Genomic DNA, 19,334 nt, shown 5'->3' on the forward strand with positions numbered 1-19,334 from the left:
GAAAGAATTCCGCGTGATATTGGATGTTTTGAGAAACGAGTTCACAAAAAATTGTGAGCTAATATTTACTTCAAATTTATTTAATATTATTTTTATTTTTTTTTTTAAGCTTAAATAACAATAGAATTGTCAAATAAACAAAAAGATAACTCAGCGCTAGCAACGGAGACTTTCAGCTGGCTGCTGAAGAATTGCTGGTTCATATATGTGTGTCGTAGAAGATCAGAGTCCTTCAGAAATTTATAGATCTTGGACATGTTGGAATCGAATGGGTTAATTAGTAGCTATAGTGCATCATGACCGTCAAAATTCTGATGTCTTTGTCTATCTAGTCCAGGGCAAAAGGCTAATAAGTGCAGGATACTGACACGAGCATTACAAAATGGACACAGGCTTGGTTGCTTCCCTTGTAATAGATATGCATTAGGGATCTACAGTTTCAAGCCGACTCCGAACGACAGATATTTTTGAAGTGAAAACTTCTTTAGAATCGTTGGGAGTGATTTGAAACTCGATGAAACGAAAAAGCGACACTCTTGGCTACGAAGCGTTATATGTTGATATACGTATATGTGTGTGGCTGCGTACTGCTGAGCCACGCTAGTATAGTGAGTATTGTAGTATGTATACTACACTGCCTATTACTTGCTTTGGTGTTTAGTTCAAGCGTCATACGTATGTATGTTTGTATGTATGCTAGTACGTATGTGTGCGCGCCTGCGTATTACGGAGCCACGGTGAGCGAGAAGGCATTATGTATACCTATACTACACTACCTAATACTTGCTTAGACCAAGCGTCCTACGAATGTTTGTGTGTATGTTAGTACGTCTGTGTAATATACGCGTTACGACGCTCATAATAGCAACCGCGTGTGCTGTATTGCGTCCGTATTTTTATATTCGTAAATATTTTCATTTTTAAATATTTACCGCAATTGCAGGCGGTGTTGCAATATACCACAATCAAAATGACGGTGCTCGTATTGTAACTCCACAGATAGATCTGAATGCACAGCAACTAGAACACTGTCTGTTCAGCTCTCTAAAGTGGGAGAAATATGTGCATGCGAAACCAGATTGAGCAATGGAAAAACAGTTTTAATTGTGGCAATTTATGTTTCACCGAATCAATCAATAAATAGCATCACGGAATTCATTCACGAAAATTTAATAAAGTATACACCAGAAGTATCGCGGATACTTAGAAAAGTTTACGATAAAGTTCCAATGATTTTAAGTGGCGATTTTAACGTAAATTTTGCATTGGACACAGCGGTTCCTTTAATTGACGTTCTCAATACAACATTCAATTTAAAAATGTGTAACAATCGCACTGAATCGACAACACGATCAAAAACAACAATTGACGCGGTATTTCAAAGATATGTTGACAACATCGAAACCAAAGCATTTGTATCATATTTTAGCTATCATAAGCCACTCGTATCATTTGTTGAAATTGAAAACATTGAGGATGAATAATAATCAAATGAAGAAAATAAAATATGAACTTTATAGCAATATTATAATGAACCTGAAATGCTGCTTTCGTCTCATTCTCTCTCAGTTTGTTTTACGGAAGGTTTCACTTCTATCGCGTCTAACCGTTAGACTGGTATTTTTTTTATAAGGAGCCTCTTCATGGCAGAAATACACTTGGAAGTTTGCCATTGACTGCCGTGGCGTGACCGCTATTAGAAAAAACTTTTAAATTTTTCATTAAAAATTGCGTGTTTGTGTTTTGTTAAGCTCTCAGCTGTAAAGTTCATTTTCAGACGCACCAAAAACGAGTTAAAGCATGAACAAATAATTCGTTTTACAGAACACCAAAACTAATTTCACTCGTTTTAAGGTTCATTTTCCTTTTAATATTTACTTTCACCCGGACTCCAAACCCTGTCTGAGAATTGGCATTTTTGGCCAAATTCACAAATTAAAAATACGGAAACTAAATATTTGAAGATCATTACATCTTTTCTGCAAAACTTAAAAATTCAATGAAAGTACGAAGGTTTGCCACAACGGATGACATAAAGGTCCCAGCGCAGGAAGAGCTCAAGGCCACACAAAAAAAGCGCATATCGGAAGTTTTTCGGCGATTGGCAAACGCATCAAAATAGCATTATAAGTGGATGGATAATTACTTTGAGGGTGCAGAAATACCTAGATATTGATGAATAAACAGACATTTCTCGAGAAAACTTTAGGCACCTTTTTTTGAAAAAACTGCTTGCACAAATATTGCGTGTACATACACATATGCATTCTTATAATTTGTATTGCCTTATGTATCGGCCGCCGTAGCCGAATGGGTTGGTGCGTGATCACCATTCGGAATTCACTGAGAGGTCTTTGGTTCGAATCTCGGTGAAAGCAAAATTAATAAAAAAAAAAAAACATTTTTCTAATAGCGGTCGCCCCTCGGCAGGCAATGGCAAACCTCCGAGTGTATTTCTGCCATGAAAAAGCTCCTCATAAAAATATTTGCCGTTCGGAGTCGGCTTGAAACTGTAGGTCCCTCCATTTGTGGAACAACACCAAGACGCACACCACAAAGGAGGAGGAGGAGCTCGGCCAAACACCTAACAGAAGTGTACGCGCCAATTATTTATTTTTTTATTTATTATAATATACAAAAAATACAAAAACATACGAACATGAATATAGTTGACATCAATACATTGGTTTCTAGCTGCATGCAGATGATTACATTTATAACTTAACTCACAGCGGAATAGTTCCACCATAAATTTAACTCACCAATTTCACTTTCATTGAAGATGAAAAATAATTGTATGATTCGTTAAACACTACCTGATACAATGAATGATTAAAACGATCAACACATTTGTTATAATGTAGAAACTTTATATTTTTAAAATAAGCGTATTCAAAAAAAGTATGCAATCAAACCACTTACGAATGCCTGTGAAGGTATACCAAATGTAATTTCACAAAAACCAAATTTAAATGCGTTGATATAAATCGCAAAAAATCAAAATCAATTCAGTTGAATTTGTGGTACTATTCGCAATAAAATCAAATGCGATCGATGGGCTAAACGTCTTAAGAGAAAATTAGTGCATTTTTTGCTTTTGGCACAAGGGACAAATTTCGCTACAAAAATATCAAATAGGAGTGCTAATACATACCGTCAGTAGGCATAAAATCTTCATAGATGAAGGAACCAGTTTTGCGTACACGCGACTCTGGTGAATAAACGCTACTGCGACTGCCGATCTGTAAAAAGGTGAAAGTCAACATATTATAGACTCGTTTTACATTAGGCGTGCCAAAATAGTGTAGAACCTTTCTGAATAAACGTTGACTGCCGCCACCAGCCGATGTAGGATAGTAAATATAAATATTGTGGTCTTCAGCCGATACAGGTTTCTCCACAAATGGTTTATTGAAAATAATGCCGTTCACCTCGACGTGATCTTCAGATTCGATTAGTTCATGTTCTGTTGAAAACGAATTTAACATTAACAGTAAATACGCTGCAGTAATTGTTTTTATTTACGTTTTGGATCGGGCGAATCGCGGTCTAATACAGCATAACGCGGTATTTCAATGCCTTCCTTCTGCAGTATGGCATAAACTCGGCGGCGATCTTGTATATCGTATTGCATATGTAAATTGTTAAGCACGTAAGGTTTGCGTAATTGTGCGTATTGAATGGCCTTTTCTAGCGGGAAGCCTTTCGAATGAAATGATATAAGGCAATCGCATAGTGGCCAATTTTCTACTGTCTCCTGAGAAATAAATGCAAACTTTATTATCATCTTTGAAGAAACTTGAAACTGCATCACGGACTATTTACCTTTAAAATTACATCTTCCGAAAATATAAGCATTTTAATAAATTCAAATTCTTGCAGACGTGTTAAGATTTCCTTCATCGGTTTGGATTGTGTTTTCTTGGCCATGGCGCAAATGCCAACAACGACTTGTTTCCCTGGATTCGAACAGGTGCTGCAATCTGAGTCCATGCCGTCATTGCTCTCACCGTCCCCCTGTTTGTGAATGGTATAACGTATTTTATTATAAAATATTTTCAAATATGTCAAAAACGCTTCCATTTTAGAGTTAATCGAAAAAATGATTGCCAAATAAATGTATGTAGGTAATTGTGTATATGTATGTATGTAGTATGTATAGCGGGAATTTTGTTTAATTTCGGCATATGCACAAAAGCGCTAAAATAAAGCTTCGATTCGCCAACGAATATCTGATTAGTTCCAATTTCATTAAACTTTGCTGTGAAAATAAATAGTATAACAAACCTTATCTCCACCAGTTTGAAATCTCCCTCTGTTATTGCAAAATAAAATTCATTACTTCGGCGTTAAATTAAGATATTTGCCGTTATGAGTCAAGTTACAGAGGTGAACAAACACAAAACACCCAATTTATTTATTAACAAAATCCACGCCTTTGTTCCACGCAAAATTGTTCTAATAATAAAGATCAAAAAGTATATGGAATGAAGTAGTGCAAATCAAAATCAATTTTAAGCTATCGCCGGCTAAACAAGTAAGAAAACATAAATAGTTATGGGGAAGTTGAGTTCCTTACTAAGCAAAGAAAAAACAAAAACCACCACTCATAACACTGCGTTACAAAAACGAACTTTTTTTCTGTCCTATGAACCAAATATACTTTTTCGGAAAGGGGAGAAAAAGTAAAAATGCACGTGTATCGGCGATTTTCATGTACACGTCAGAATTTTTTTTTTATGTATAAAATATAGAGCTCGTAGTCCGCCTATGCTAAAAACTTTGGATCAATTTTTAACCCTTTTTCCGTGATCCAATCGCGCTGAATTTCTGCAGGCAGACTCATGGAAATGTTTTTATTATGTAAAATTAAAAAAAAAAATTTTATCAATTCTCAGATTTTCTTGAATTTTTTTTTTCTAAAAAAAAAAATTTGTTTCTAAAGTTTCGGCATAACTCCAAATTTTTAAACAACTTATTAACCTTTAATTTATTGTTTCATACAACACACTCTGTGCCGTTTGTGTGTTTGTTACAGTTCCGGAAGTTCAGATCATCTGACAGTTGCGCTACTAGGAGACGTATACTTTGACAATTGTTTTAAGTTCTGTTGCGCAAAAACATCTTTCTGTATATTTCATCTTACGAAGGCTTTTAGTAACTTTATTTTTTTAATGATGGGTATAATTTAAGGTGTTTTCAGTGGTCCGCAGATAAAAAAAATAGTTGCAAGTTATGAATTTTCATCAAAATTGAATGCTATCGAACAACGTGCATGGAAAGGCACAGTTGCCGTTATTGAGCAGTTTCTTGGCAACAAACGAGCTGACAATTATAAAAATATTGTTGCAGAAATGATTTCGGCATATGGCGAAATGGGAATATTAATGTCGCTAAAGATCCATTTCCTTCACAATCATTTAGATTGTTTCCCTGGTGATTTAGGAGCTTGTACCGATGAACATGGCGAAAGGTTCCATCAGGACATTGCGGCTATTGAAAAGCGCTTTAAAGGACAAGACATTACGCATATGCTTGGCGAATACTGTTGGTCTATTTGTCGCGATACTGACACAAATGCTTACAAACGCAAAAATAAAAGGCCTAAGTTTCTTTAAAAGCATTAAAATGTTTAATGTAACAATTTTTAATTTTAATATTATACAATAAAATTAATAAAAAATTCGGGGTTTTATATCTCTATTGTAATGCGGAGTGAAATACCTGTCTTTTGGTACCCACATCGACATATCTCATGCAATTTTTTTTTTTAATTTCGAACAGGTGGCAACCCTGTGAAACATTGTCAGTGGCAACACCTAGGTGAAAAGTCTAGAAATGTCTGTGTGCCCGATTTCATTCAAATCCGTTAAGCTAATCCTGAGATCGTGTGGCTAACAGATATGCATACAAGAATTGCTCGTTTAAAGTTATAAAATATATACAAAAAAAAATTGTGACGTGTACATGAAAATCGCCGATACACGTGCATTTTTATTTTTTATTCCCTTTCCGAAAAAGTATATTTGGTTCATAGGACAGAATGTGTGTAACGCGGTGTAATATTAGAGAAGGTTCATATATTTAGGAGGGCCTTTCCTCTATTATAAGTGGCGTAGTTAATTGAAGACGACGAGCGCTCAGGGTGACGACGTCTTCAGACATTATTGAAGGCCAGGGTTGGGCATAGTGCATTAAATAATTTGTGCAATAAGCGGATTTAGTGATTTGAAGATTTGTTAGTAATGAAACTCTTATTTTAACTACCACTAAAAAATTTGGAGTAGCGCCTACCATTTCATGGTAGTTCAAAACGCCCAACACTGTTTTAACCGTCGAAAACCTATTCCGGAAGATTAAAAAAGAACAAATTGCTGATATGACTGGAGTATCATCCATGACCATTTCGATTATTCCTTATAACAATCTTGGTATTCACAATCAACTTTTTTTTTTTGGATGCAAAAGGCAATTATCAAAAAAATGCGTCAATAAATAATTTTAAAACAGCGCCTTAAGTAAAAGAAAAGAGTAAATTGCGGTGTGTTTTTGAGAGACCTACAGACGGCAAATGGTTTTTTAAGAGGAGCTGTTTTTCATGGCAGAAATACACTCGAAGATCTGCCATCGCCTGCCGAGGAGTGACAGCGACCGCTATTAGAAAAAACTTGTTCTATCATTTTTTTGTTATTATACATATGCATATTAAATTCCACACACATTTCTCTTCATTCCTCATACCTATCGTCCTCCTTCTGTAAGAAACACGAATGTGCAAAAATGAAAATGTTGGGAAATCAAGTTTGAAAGTTTATTGCTATATGAAAATTAGAATGTCCGGCTTCTGATATAAAAATATCTTAGCACGCATAGTATTCTAGGTTAATCTATCAATGTATTAGGTTATACTGGCTGGCCGAAGGCAAGCAGAGATCAGTTTGGTCCACAGCGATACCAGATCAGATTTTTTTGTTTTAGCGAAAATATGCATCACTCAAGATGCGCGCACTGTTGCGAATTTTAGGAGTCGCTCAAGCTCCCCTGCCGGGTTGGATTGTAGTCTTTCAAAACTGAGAGCACCCAGATACCATAGTCTAGTTTTCCCGAGAGCCGGACAGTAGCATAGAAGATGCTCATTTCCTGCAAGCATCGTTAGGAATTAGCTTGTAATCATGCGCTGTGACTAGGCAGTGCCCTGTTAGTACACCAACTAAAGTTCTATAGTTCCTTCTATCAAACGATATAACCAATTTTGTATACTTATCATTATATCGCACATGACATGATCCTGGCAACATTGCGATTGGTTAAGCTAAGGGTTCTGCCTTTCCCCTTTCTTAACAAGTGCTCTTCTAATTATTTTTAAATTATGCGCAGGAGTTTAAGTACTTGACTTATTTGATCCCTTGCAAGTCTCGCGCCTTCTTTAGCTATTCTGTCCACTGTCTCATTTCCCTCTATGCCTTTGTGCCCTGGAATCCAATATACATAAAACCTGCTTTTACGAGCGAGCTTGTTGGTTGCTTCCTTGCATTCATGGAAGTTTTTGGATGATAATATGACTTTATCGCTTTTATAGCCGCTTGGCTATCGACGTACAAGTTTATTACGAAGTCAACCCATTAGCTTAAATACCTACAAAAGCTAAAATACCATCCCAAGAAAGTAGTCCGAAATCTCTGTACTTCTAAATGAAGGTCATACACGATTGAGAAAAAAATACATCTTCAAGTCTGCACTATCTTAATTATCTCATCTCGCACCGTCCGGCTTTCAATACGGCCTCATCGTCATGAGAGATAAACGCAGTTTTAAGAGAGACTGGACACTGGGCCTCTCCGGCTCCCTCCATTCAATTGCTACAAAGAATCGGAGACTGAAAAGCTGTCCTTTCTGGCTCCCTCCATTCATTCACTTCGATCACATTCACATGCGATTTAGTCGTATACAGTAGGGAGCAAAAGTGTTTCCATAGTTGACATTCTCAACTTTGTGGGCCAATAAAATGCAAACGAATGAGGCAAATCAAAAACACCTTTTGTTCTAATAATATGTCTTTAATTCTTAACAAATTGCCGTATATGATAAAAACAAAACAGAATCAGCAAAATATTCAAACAAAAAAAAACCAAAACAACTCGCATGTGTACAATTTTGCACCTTTAGTGAACAAAATGAAATATGATATGAAATTAATATTTTGCCCACAGACCCTTATTAGCTATTACGCCTTTTATTCGGTTTGGCATACTCTCGGCCAGCTTCTCTATGGTTTCTTTTGGAATTCCACTCCAGTGCTACACGCTTCCAAGAATCGTCTAGGTTGGATGGCGCTGATTGATATTGCCCGAGCCGTCGCTTCACGATTGACCACAGGTTCTCAATCGGATTGAGGTCGGGACTTTGAGCTGGCCACTCCATCAACTTAAAATTTTGGCTTTTTAATCATTCGCGGACAATTTTGGCAGTGTGCTTCGGGTCCCCATCTTGTTGAAAAGTAATTTCCTCTTCGGGATAGGCACACTTATCCAGAAAATTTGATAGTTGGGTTTGCAAAATATTGAGGTAGTCTTCTTTTAACATTATACCATCAATTTTTTGTAATGGTCCAATATGCCACCAAGTAAAGCATCCCCAAACTTTGGCATTGCCTCCTCCATGTTTGACGGTTTGCTTCCCATGGTGGTTTTGAAGTTTGTCGCCGGGCCTATGCCAATAGTATTGCTTGCCGTCCGATTCAAAACGGTTGAACTTGGATTCATCTGACCAGATAACACGTTTCCATTCATCTAGAGTCCAGTTTCTGTGTTCCCGGGCAAATTTCAATCGAGCCTTGACATTCTTCTCGGATAGAGCTGGTTTATTTTTTTTCACACTTGCCACATATCCAATCTTAGCCAGTGCCTATGTCCATAGATGCCTTCTTTGGTGTTAGGAACTTATCCGACATCATTAGTCTGGCGTCAGAGTCTTTTAAGAGACGTTTACGGCCTTTAATAATGTTTTTGGGTGCAACATTTCGTCTTTTTTGGACCTTGGACACCGCTGAATGGGAAATCTTAAGCTGATCTGATATAGCACGAGTCGAACAGCCTCTTTCAGTTAGGCTAATAATACTATTTTCGACATCAGACGAAAGCTTCTTCATTTTTTCGCGGTACTTTATAGACTAATTGCTAAAATCAACAAATCTGCTTCGAATAATAAGAAGAATGAACAAACAAAACATATAACGGTAAAACTGCATGTCTATTGCTGATAAGAGAATTAAGAAATCAAACAAAAGTAAGAATAACGAAAAGTTCAAAATTGTACACATGTGAGTTGTTTTGGTTTTTTTGTTTGAATATTTTGCTGATTCTGTTTTGTTTTTATCATATACGGCAATTTGTTAAGAATTAAAGACATATTATTAGAACAAAAGGTTTTTTTGATTTGCTTCATTCGTTTCCATTTTATTGGCCCACAAAGTTGATAATGTTAACTATGGAAAGACTTTTGCTCCCTACTGTATGTATGTACGCACGTATCTCATTGAACAAATTAGTTTCTTAGCACTGCACATTAGGACAAATGACCGTTTTTGCTGTGCTAAAGTGATAAGAATGAAAGTGCCGTTTTAGTTTTGTTGTTGTTGTTTTGTAATTAGAAATACTTCAAAACAAAGGTGCGTGGATTTTATTTTCACTTAATAAAAAGCACCATTACACAGGCACGCATCAAAGTCAATCGACGTAATTTTTCTTATAAATTTGTTTGCGAGTTCAGCAGTGCTTGGTGAGCTTTGAGTCCGCGTTTCTCGATTTTTGTTGAAAATAATTCATTAGTGTAAAATAGAAAATAAAGATACATGTAAGTATATATGTATATGGAGCTGGGGGGAATTCTGTTCGTCAATCGAATCCACTAGGGATTCTGCTAGGCTTAGCCGGATTCTTTCCAAAGACCACTCTATGGCTTCTTGGGTCAAGAAACCTGATGGAACTTGGACTGCTACAGCAGAAGAATCGCTAGAGCTTCTGCTAAACACGCATTTTCCGGGATGCAGCGCTTACGAAAGTGAGAGGGGAAACATTAGGCGGAGCCGATATAATCCACAGCATCTTGCAAATGAAATCATTACCAAAGAAAAAGTTGCATGGGCAATCAAATCTTTCTCACCCTTTAAATCTCCGGGGCCAGATGGGATCATTCCAAAGATGTTACAGGAAACCTTGGACTGTATCCTACCATGGCTAGAGGAAATTTTTAAAGCGTGTTTAAACTTAGGCCATATTCCAGACAGCTGGAAACTAGTCAAGGTCGTCTTCATACCAAAAGTAGGTAGAAGAGGACATGAATCAGCGAAAGACTTCAGGCCAATCAGTCTGTCGTCTTTCCTGTTAAAAACTTTTGAAAGACTTTTGGATACGCACCTCAGAAGCTCTTTGGAGAGTTCTGGTATATCAACTGCACAACACGCATACCTTAAAGGCAAATCTACGGAGACGGCGCTTCACGAGGTTATCGGAACAATAGGGGGCTCTCTAGAGAGCAAACATTATACCATGGCGGCATTCTTGGATATCGAAGGCGCCTTTAACAGTGTTAGCACAGATGCCATCCAACGGGCGTTAATAGACCTGGAGGTGGACAGTTGCATTAGTAACTGGGTCATCTCCATGCTAGAAACGAGGATCATCAAAGCTAATATGGGTAATATCAAAATAACCAAGAAGGTCCACGGGGGCACTCCACAAGGGGGAGTATTATCTCCACTTCTTTGGCTATGTGTGATCAGCAAAATCTTAACAAAACTTGACGGAGGTGGGGTAAAAGTGGTGGCGTACGCTGATGATGTGGTGTTAATGGTGTCAGGACTGTGTCCAAATACGATCAGTGAGATCATCCAAAGGGCGTTAGGCGAGCTTAACTCTTGGGCCACAGGATGTGGGCTAAGTTTAAACCCGCGTAAAACAGAACTTATGCTTTTTACCACCAGATACAAGGTACCAATTTTTACCCTACCAAATATCAACGGACAAACTCTGTCTTTATCAACCAGTGCAAAGTACTTAGGGGTAACTTTGGACTCCAAACTTAGCTGGAAGTTAAACGTCGAAGAACGGGTAAGGAAAGCAGAAATTGCTTTATATGCCTGCAAACGTATGCTTGGAAGAAGTTGGGGTCTTCAACCTAAGCATACATTATGGATGTATAAGGCGGTTATACGACCCATTCTATCGTATGGTTCGGTAGTTTGGTGGAAAGCTCTAGGGAGAGAGTACAATACCAAATTACTCGGCATAATACAAAGATCAGCCTGTGCAATAACGGTCGGTGCAATCAGATCATGTCCCAGAGAGGCTCTCAATGTACTAACACACGTTATTCCAATAGACCTACATATAAAGAAGACGGCAACCATGAGTGCATTTAGGTTAAATGAAGCGGGTCGCTGGAAAGGAAAAACTTATGGTCCCGCTAGTCTATTATTGCGACAAACTCAGTTAACCTCGGTGAGGACTGACTACATCGTCCCGATGGTAACGTTCAACAGGAATTTTGCCACACTCTTTCCATCTAAAAAAGAATGGAAGAAGGGATTCTCTCTAAACAACTTCGATACCACAGTCTATACAGATGGAAGTAAAATGGATTGTGGTGTTGGAGCTGGTATTGTATATATTCTCACAGACTTAAAATTGAGAAATCTGTGCGTCTCCCTAATACCAGCAGCGTCTTCCAAGCGGAAGTACTAGCAATTGGGGAAGCCTGTAGGTTACTAATCGCAGATTTCTCTTTCAAGGGCAATATCGCTATTCTTTCGGATAGCCAAGCTGCAATCCAGGCGCTGGACGCGACTATAACAACCTCTAAAGTGGTGGAGCAAAGTAGGAATAGCCTCACCAACTTGAGTGAAAACCATAGAGTAACCTTGATTTGGGTCCCGGGACACCGGAACATAGAAGGTAACGAAAAAGCTGATGAACTGGCAAGAGGGGGATCTGCCATGAATAGCGCTCTTGCAGTACCAGTACTCACTCCACTAGGTGCGGTCAAGAATGCAATTTCCCTAAAATACCTTCGAATTGCAGAGTGTAGATGGAGAGACCAGACGAAATGCAAAATCAGCAGAACGTTATGGCCCTCCTACAACCTCAAGCAATCGTCGACATTAATAAACATGAAACGACGGGACACCTGTAGACTTACGGCAGTCATAACTGGCTTCTGGTCTATCGGAGAACAAGCCGCCAAAATGGGTATCCCTCACAATACATACTGTCATAGTTGTAAACAACCGGAGGAAAAAGAAACAATCTTCCATTTTCTCTGTGAATGCCCTGCCCTATGGAAGGACAGAATGTTAACCCTGGGCAAACCGCTGTTCGAGAGTCTCGAGCAACTGTCTGGCGTAGACGTCAACAACCTAATAAGGTTCATAAACCGCACAGACTGGATATAGTCCTGCTGCAAATAACTGTTAAACTATTTGGTAACGAGGATGTGGCAACAAAATGGTGCGGAAGCGCTAGTTGGATGCTGGATGAATCACCACTCTAACCAACCAACCATGTATGTATATGTATTTAATTAAAACGCTTTATATTTATATTGCTATATTTGTAAATAGCTTATTAGCCTACATAACCCTGAAGTGATACAAGTTATCTTCCACATTGGCTTTCTGGAAGCCCTATAAAATTTTGACCCCATTTGACCTCTTTCAAATTAGAAAAAAATAGATGGAATATTATGTAATGAATTGCGATTTTTTGCGTTTTAAGAGTAACTCCACTTTTTTTAGGCATCCTTGGTATAAAAAAACGATATATTTGAAATATGGCGAAAAGAATGTTCCAAAAAAAAAAACAACTTGATGCCGTTTTTAATCATGTTCTTGGAAAAGTTAAGGGCATTAATATTTCTGATGAAATGAAGAAGGGTTGAATGCAAAAAAATACATTTTTTTTACTGCAAAATTAACGCAAAAGTGGAAAAAATGCTACAGAGAGATAAACGCCTTTAAGGATTAAAATCATATGTGGCTAAATTCGGAGTCAAAGTTGATGGTAAATAGCATTCCCAAAAAAGCAACTAGTCCCATTGTTGATCGTCCGCGTATGCCATTCAGTGAAAAATCAGAATTTGGCAAAAGAAAAGAAGCCGCAGACCTTTCAACTGAGAAAGCTGATACTAATCTTCTTGTACGCGCTGCAGCAACATCGGCTCCTAATCAAGAAGATACCGATTTGGCTGCAAGAAAGTATGGAACGTCCAACAAGTCCCCCAAGATGTGTATTCAAACTACCAAAATCGCCGATTCAACTTTCTGCAGATAAGGCTTTAGTTGCCTTCTTGAAAATAATTTTTCAAAAGAGCAGTACAACGCAATACATTACGAAAATAAGTTAAGAAACTGCGACATTTACCCAGACTATTCTAAAATTACAGCCGCTATATTCAAATGTGCACCTCAGGGTATAGAAGAAAAGATACCCTTGTAAAAGTTTCGTTGCAGTCTATTTTAGAGCATACGGCTGAAAGAATTGTTGAGATGCAAAAAGACGTTTTTCCAACAGTAATGGAAGAAGAGAGTACGGAGTCTGTTAGACGTATTTAATAGCGTTGTCGATACTTCAAATCCATTAATTTCCACACTATTCTTAAATAGATGCTTACAAAAGCGCTAACCTTCCACACTTCCTTTAGAAGTAATTGAACTAGTACTCGTATAGAATTTAATCTGAACAACCAAGACAATGAAATTAATCAAAGTGAAGATGTTATATTTAAATTAAATCTACAAAATGAATTAGATTTAAATAATTAATAATGTTTTCTATAATTAAAAAAAAAAAAATAAATGAATGGTCACGTTTACATTTATTGTTGCAAAAGGGTTAATTTTAATTCGTGGTCGTTAATGGGTTAGATGCCATTTATGTTTTTTTAAGATTTATTCTTACTTGTGAATTTCTAGTTTTAGTTTGAATATCATTATTTTCTAGCTGTAATTGGCTTCTTGCCATTCTGTCTTTCGCGAAAAGCAAATGCATTAAATGAAAATTTTGATAAGCCGTTGGGGAAACACAAACCTTGCCTCATCAAGGTTGCAAGGCTTATTTATCGTTGCTAATTATTTTTTAGTGAAAAAAATTCATCACTTTAACATACCATTGCAAATACTCCAAATAGAAAATGAAAAAAGTAAAAAAAAAGAGTTCAGATAAGAGATAAGATTTGTTATTTAAAGAAGTAAATACACTCAGGTGTGACGTCATAACCAAAATGTCGGGCCTCCGGCATGCGTAACCTTGATCGGTTCGAAGCGTTAAGAAACATGCCTATTCATATTCAGCGTGTTTCTGGCAATGCGGCATGAGACTGCAGAAGCTCTAATCATTACTCGAAAAGTACGCGGGAAAAGTTCGTTAGCAATACATTTTTGACGTGATAACGTCTTATAATTCGATTTAGCCGGCTGCACGCACGAAAAAATGTGTCGTTACCTTGCTCATTTGTCGTTACCTTGCTCATTAGTGTTACCTTGCTCATTAGTGTTACCTTGCTCATTTGTCGTTACCTTGCTCATTTGTCGTTACCCTGCTCATTTGTCGTTACCTTGCTCATTTGTCCTTACCTTGCTCATTGCCGTTACCTTGAACGAACTGCAAGCGAAAGGGCGGAACGAACGACAAAGCAAACAAAGCAAACGAACGGCAACGTTCGACATCTTGCTCTCTCCTACTTAAGTGAGCGTATATATGTATGTATATGCGCATATGTACATATATAAATTCACGTATTTGTATTTGCATATGCCTTCTTATTGATTTTTAATTATTGATTATTAATTTGATTTACTTGAAGAATTTAAAATAAAACCAAGTTTGTTAATAATACCTGTTGTTTTAATGTTATTATTATTAATTTTTTTATTATATATGAAGGAAAAAATGTAAGGTAATATTTACCACATACCTTATAAGATATGTTGTATACTAATATATGTATATAAACATTCATATACATATACAATTTCGCGCAATTTTCAAAAAGAACAAATCTATATGTAAAGATGCATACAAGTCATATGGACATATCAAATATACGAATCTACTCCGTACGCAAGCAAATGTAAGCTAATGTGCTTGAACTGCAAGCGAGAGCGCGGAACGAACGACAAAGAGCACAATCGGCCCCCGCGTTCGGCAAAGTTCGACATCTGGCTCTGTCCTACTTGAGTGAGCATATATATGTATGTATATGCGCATATGTAGGTATATAAATTCACATACTTGTATTTGCATATGCCTCCTTCCTGTGTGCATGGTAATGAACCATTTCTCTGTTGAGAATAGGACGATGATAGAAAAAGTTGGAAATGAAAGGGAGTGTTTCGAGTGTAAAGTGTCTTGAAAAAGGCAAATCGATGATGGTGCCTCTTAGTGTTGTTGACTTATTAACGTCAGATGCACAATCGAAATTGAAGATATCTTTCATGAATTTGATAAATGTTTCGTCATTTTTCACGTTTGTGTAAATGTAACTTGACCTATTCCATTGCAATTCCATTTACCTCCTCCTCTATATCCATACAAAATATCTATCAAACAAATAAAATTAAAATTTTGTTTTGAAAATTGCAACCATTCCATCAATATTTTCTTATGACGTTGTCACGTTAAACTATCGTCAGTAAACCGTCTTTACAGACAACCTCTTTTAATTTAACTTTTAATGCTTACTTTTGCCACCGGACACCCTTTACATACAACAATAATTAAGACCATGACACTACGATGTTATCTACATTTTCGTTGATAGCTAGGTGGCGATAAAATCCCTCACAAAGCAGTTGGCAACCTCTAAGGTACGAGTAGTTATGAAATGCCGTTCATCTCTCAACGAGATAGCTGAGTCATTTCAACCGAAAGTAATATGGGTTCCTGGCCATTAGAGTGATGACTAAACAAGGCAGTGACGCGGGCATACTTTTACCTAAAAATAAGTAGTCTACATTATTTTCCATTATAAGGGAATACTGCAACAACTATCTAGATGAGGAAGAGATGATTTTACAACTTCTGTGACACTGCTCTGCTTTATCCATTTTCGGTAGACAATTTTTCAATGAGTTGGAAGATCTGTAGAAATCAGTTTTTGAAAAGTTCTTATTGCTTTTAGGAGAGTTGTCGACAAGCTATCCATGCTACAACCTAACCTAACCTATACATATAAATAATACGCCACGTGACGCATCCAACGAAGGGAGGCTCCCCAAGATGTCGGGGTTGAAATCGTTCCTCGGCCAGTACGCAATTTTTTTAGTTTTGAATTTGCATATCCAAATAGCCTAATATCTAAATGTATGTATGTATGTATGTATAAGTACATTATAAACAAATCTACAAGTACTAGCCTACATAGACTAACCAGGCACTGAGAGTAACTTGTTTGACCACCCGAACGAATTTAATTTTGTACCTTTGTATTAGTTGCTTAACACGTAAATTGTTACAGCCACAAAATTTAACTTCGCATGCATCCATAACAGCATACATATGTAGTAGGTATGTAACGAACGAATTTAACAGAAATTCTTAATATTAGATTACGAGTATTTTCAACTTTTACTGCACGTATAACAAAAATTCTTTCAAATTGGAAACAAGTGCTGTTTCCATCGTTTCAAACGATATGCTGAGCAACGTTTTTATCAGATCTTTATGCATACTTCAGGCAAAAAAAAATTATTTCATAAGCTTTATAGATATGATTAGGGTGATTCACTAAAAAAAGTTGCGGTAATATAAAAATTTTTATATTTAAAGAGTTCCACACAATTTTTATATTTAAAGAGTTCAAAAATTGTATTCAACTTTTTATTGATAGAATTAATATTTAAAAATAATAGTAGAGTTTATGCTTAAAATATCTATGTACAGTGAGGGGCAAACTCCATTCCCTATTTTTTTTTCATATTATGTGAAAAATATACAACAGATTTAAGTTTAATCGGTTTTGTTAACTAATGTTAATCGATAGAATTCGATTACACTATGTGTGAGATATGATGTCACGCAAATGTTTGCCTTTTTCTTTAACGCAAAGTTGAGCTCGTTTTTTTGCATTTTCCATGACTTTTTTTAATGTATCTGGTCGTATGGCTGCAATTTCTTGTCGAATATTTTCTTTTAAAACTGTAAGTGTCTTCGGCTGGTTAGTGTAAACCTTTCCCTTCAAATATCCCCACAGAAAAAAGTCGGGAGCAGTTAAGTCAGGAGAACGCGGCGGCCAGTCAAAATCACCTTTTTTGACACTAATCGACTTGGAAACATTTCGTTCATTAAATAAATAGTCAGGGTAGTCTTGTGGATTCAATTGTTGCACAGTTTGAATCTTGTACGGAAAAAACTTCAAATCGATCCGTAAAATACGTCGCATTGACCTTTTACTGATGCCCAAAGCCTGAGCACCGCGTTCAGTCGAAAGATTTGGATTTTCCTGTAAAAGCTCCTGTGCAATGGTGATATTGATGTTTGATCTAGCTCTGCGGTGTATAATTGGACGTGGCACATTTCTGAGAATACCAGTAGATTTAAATTTAGCATATAATGCACGAATTGTCTTAGGATCAGGTGCTTTTTTCCGAGGAAATTTTGCACGAAACACGCGTTGAGTCAGAATAATTGAGTTCTGATTCTTAATGTAAAGTTCGACGATTTCAGAACGTTCGACAGGTGTATACTGCGACATGGTTAGAATTCTACTGACGTCTACTTTTTAAAATGTCATACTTTAAGCCGCATTTACGTCTACGTCAAAAATTATGGCCAGTTTACATTAGGGAATCGAGTTTGCCCCACCCTGTATATAAAAGTTTTATCAATGGAATCAAAATAGTGAGATTTTTTGCAGTACTTTCAAATCGGTCTCGCTCAGAAATATTTTGGTAGCACTCTTAAATACATATAATAAATTTTATAATCCCGATGGAAAAGTTCTGATTTTTTTTAGGGAGAGTGCACCCTAATAAGTATAAAACGTAACTGATATAAAGTTTATTGTTTGCCTTTTCAATGCAAACATAATTAAATTGTCTACAAATACATACATACATATGTATATTTGAATGTATTTTCAAATAGATTATACACCATGTAGGGCTTTTAAATGCAGAGATCTGAGTAGATAAGAATTCAAATGCAAGAGTAAAACTTCCTCTCATACATTGATACGATACGTACATACCAACACTCATCGCAATAGCAAAAGTCATCGTCCTCGGTATCATCGTAGCCGAAGTGGTCGTCACCGCCGTAATAATAATTTACATCATCGATGCCACCACTACTATGTGGTACGTCATTGTTCCCACGACCCTCATCATCTTCTTCTTCAGGATGATCTTCGAAATAATACCCATTATTTTCATAATCATCTGGCTTATTGGCTGTCGTGTCCGTTCGTTCAACGTCATTGTCACAAGTCGCAACAGCATTGGCGGCGATATGTCTACGATGACAACGGCGACATGGTCGTGCCGCATCTGCAGCACTTTGTGCACTAATATCCAGCAATGCCTTATTACACACACGGCAATGCTTTGATGCGGGAGTACCTTCAGCACTTTCAGCTGACTGCTGCTGTTCGCAGTCATCAAAAGTATTTCGCAAACGTTTGCGTAGTCGTTTAACACGCCACCAATCCTTCCACCACACCCAATCGATATTGGACATGATGCTGACGCGAATTCTTTAAGGTATTCTAAGAGAATCCAATATATTTCATACTCGTATATTCAAATTGATTGCGACAATTTGAGGTCAATCGCGATTTATTACCGCTCACAAGTAAACACGCGTGCTATCAATATCACACAGTTCTACTTATGCGAGTACTTAACCAAATGCAAATACATTATTTATTACTTAAATGTGCGCGCAACCACAAAATATGAATACGAGTACTCTCAACGGTAATGGCGCCGCTTTCAAACTGAAAACAACCAGATGTTTTTAACGCTCGATCAGTCACGTTCAAGCACTTATCGCGCACTTGCTCTCCGCCGCATTGTTTCGAAAACAAACTGAGCAATAATTTTCGTAAATAAAATATACTAATAAAGAAATTTCCGAGCGATAGGCACATTCATTCGTTTGTAACAAATATGATACACATGAGCAGCTAATATACATATACTTACATATTTACACACACATAAACGTTAAATACAAAGAGAGGAAAAAGATGACGAGACGGCGGCAAATAAAACATTATAGTGTACGAGTACATACATACCTACATACGAGTACATACTTCCGTTTCTACTAATACAAAAAGTA

The 19,334-nt window shown here is 37.0% G+C and overlaps 1 protein-coding gene across 13 annotated transcripts in view; it reads right to left on the bottom strand.

Moving 5' to 3' along the window:
- Positions 1-19,334, bottom strand: part of LOC129238841 (inositol hexakisphosphate and diphosphoinositol-pentakisphosphate kinase) — a 104,515-nt gene that overhangs the window by 41,117 nt on the left and 44,064 nt on the right. For 4 of the 13 annotated variants that reach the window (XM_054874046.1, XM_054874045.1, XM_054874044.1 and 1 more), the window contains exons 1-5: positions 18,237-18,979; positions 3,826-4,017; positions 3,526-3,757; positions 3,312-3,466; positions 3,155-3,242 (exon numbers count right to left, since the gene is read on the bottom strand). In XM_054874046.1, the coding sequence (XP_054730021.1) occupies positions 3,155-3,242; positions 3,312-3,466; positions 3,526-3,757; positions 3,826-4,017; positions 18,237-18,728 (1,159 nt within the window). In that variant the 5' untranslated portion in view covers positions 18,729-18,979. Of the gene's footprint in view, positions 1-3,154; positions 3,467-3,525; positions 3,758-3,825; positions 4,018-4,287; positions 4,307-18,236; positions 18,980-19,334 lie in introns of those variants that run through there. The other 9 variants (XM_054874047.1, XM_054874048.1, XM_054874051.1 and 6 more) reach the window with 5 other exon arrangements.

Source organism: Anastrepha obliqua, chromosome 2, assembly GCF_027943255.1.
Source record: "Anastrepha obliqua isolate idAnaObli1 chromosome 2, idAnaObli1_1.0, whole genome shotgun sequence".
In the NCBI taxonomy this organism is placed as follows: Eukaryota; Metazoa; Arthropoda; class Insecta; order Diptera; family Tephritidae; genus Anastrepha; species Anastrepha obliqua.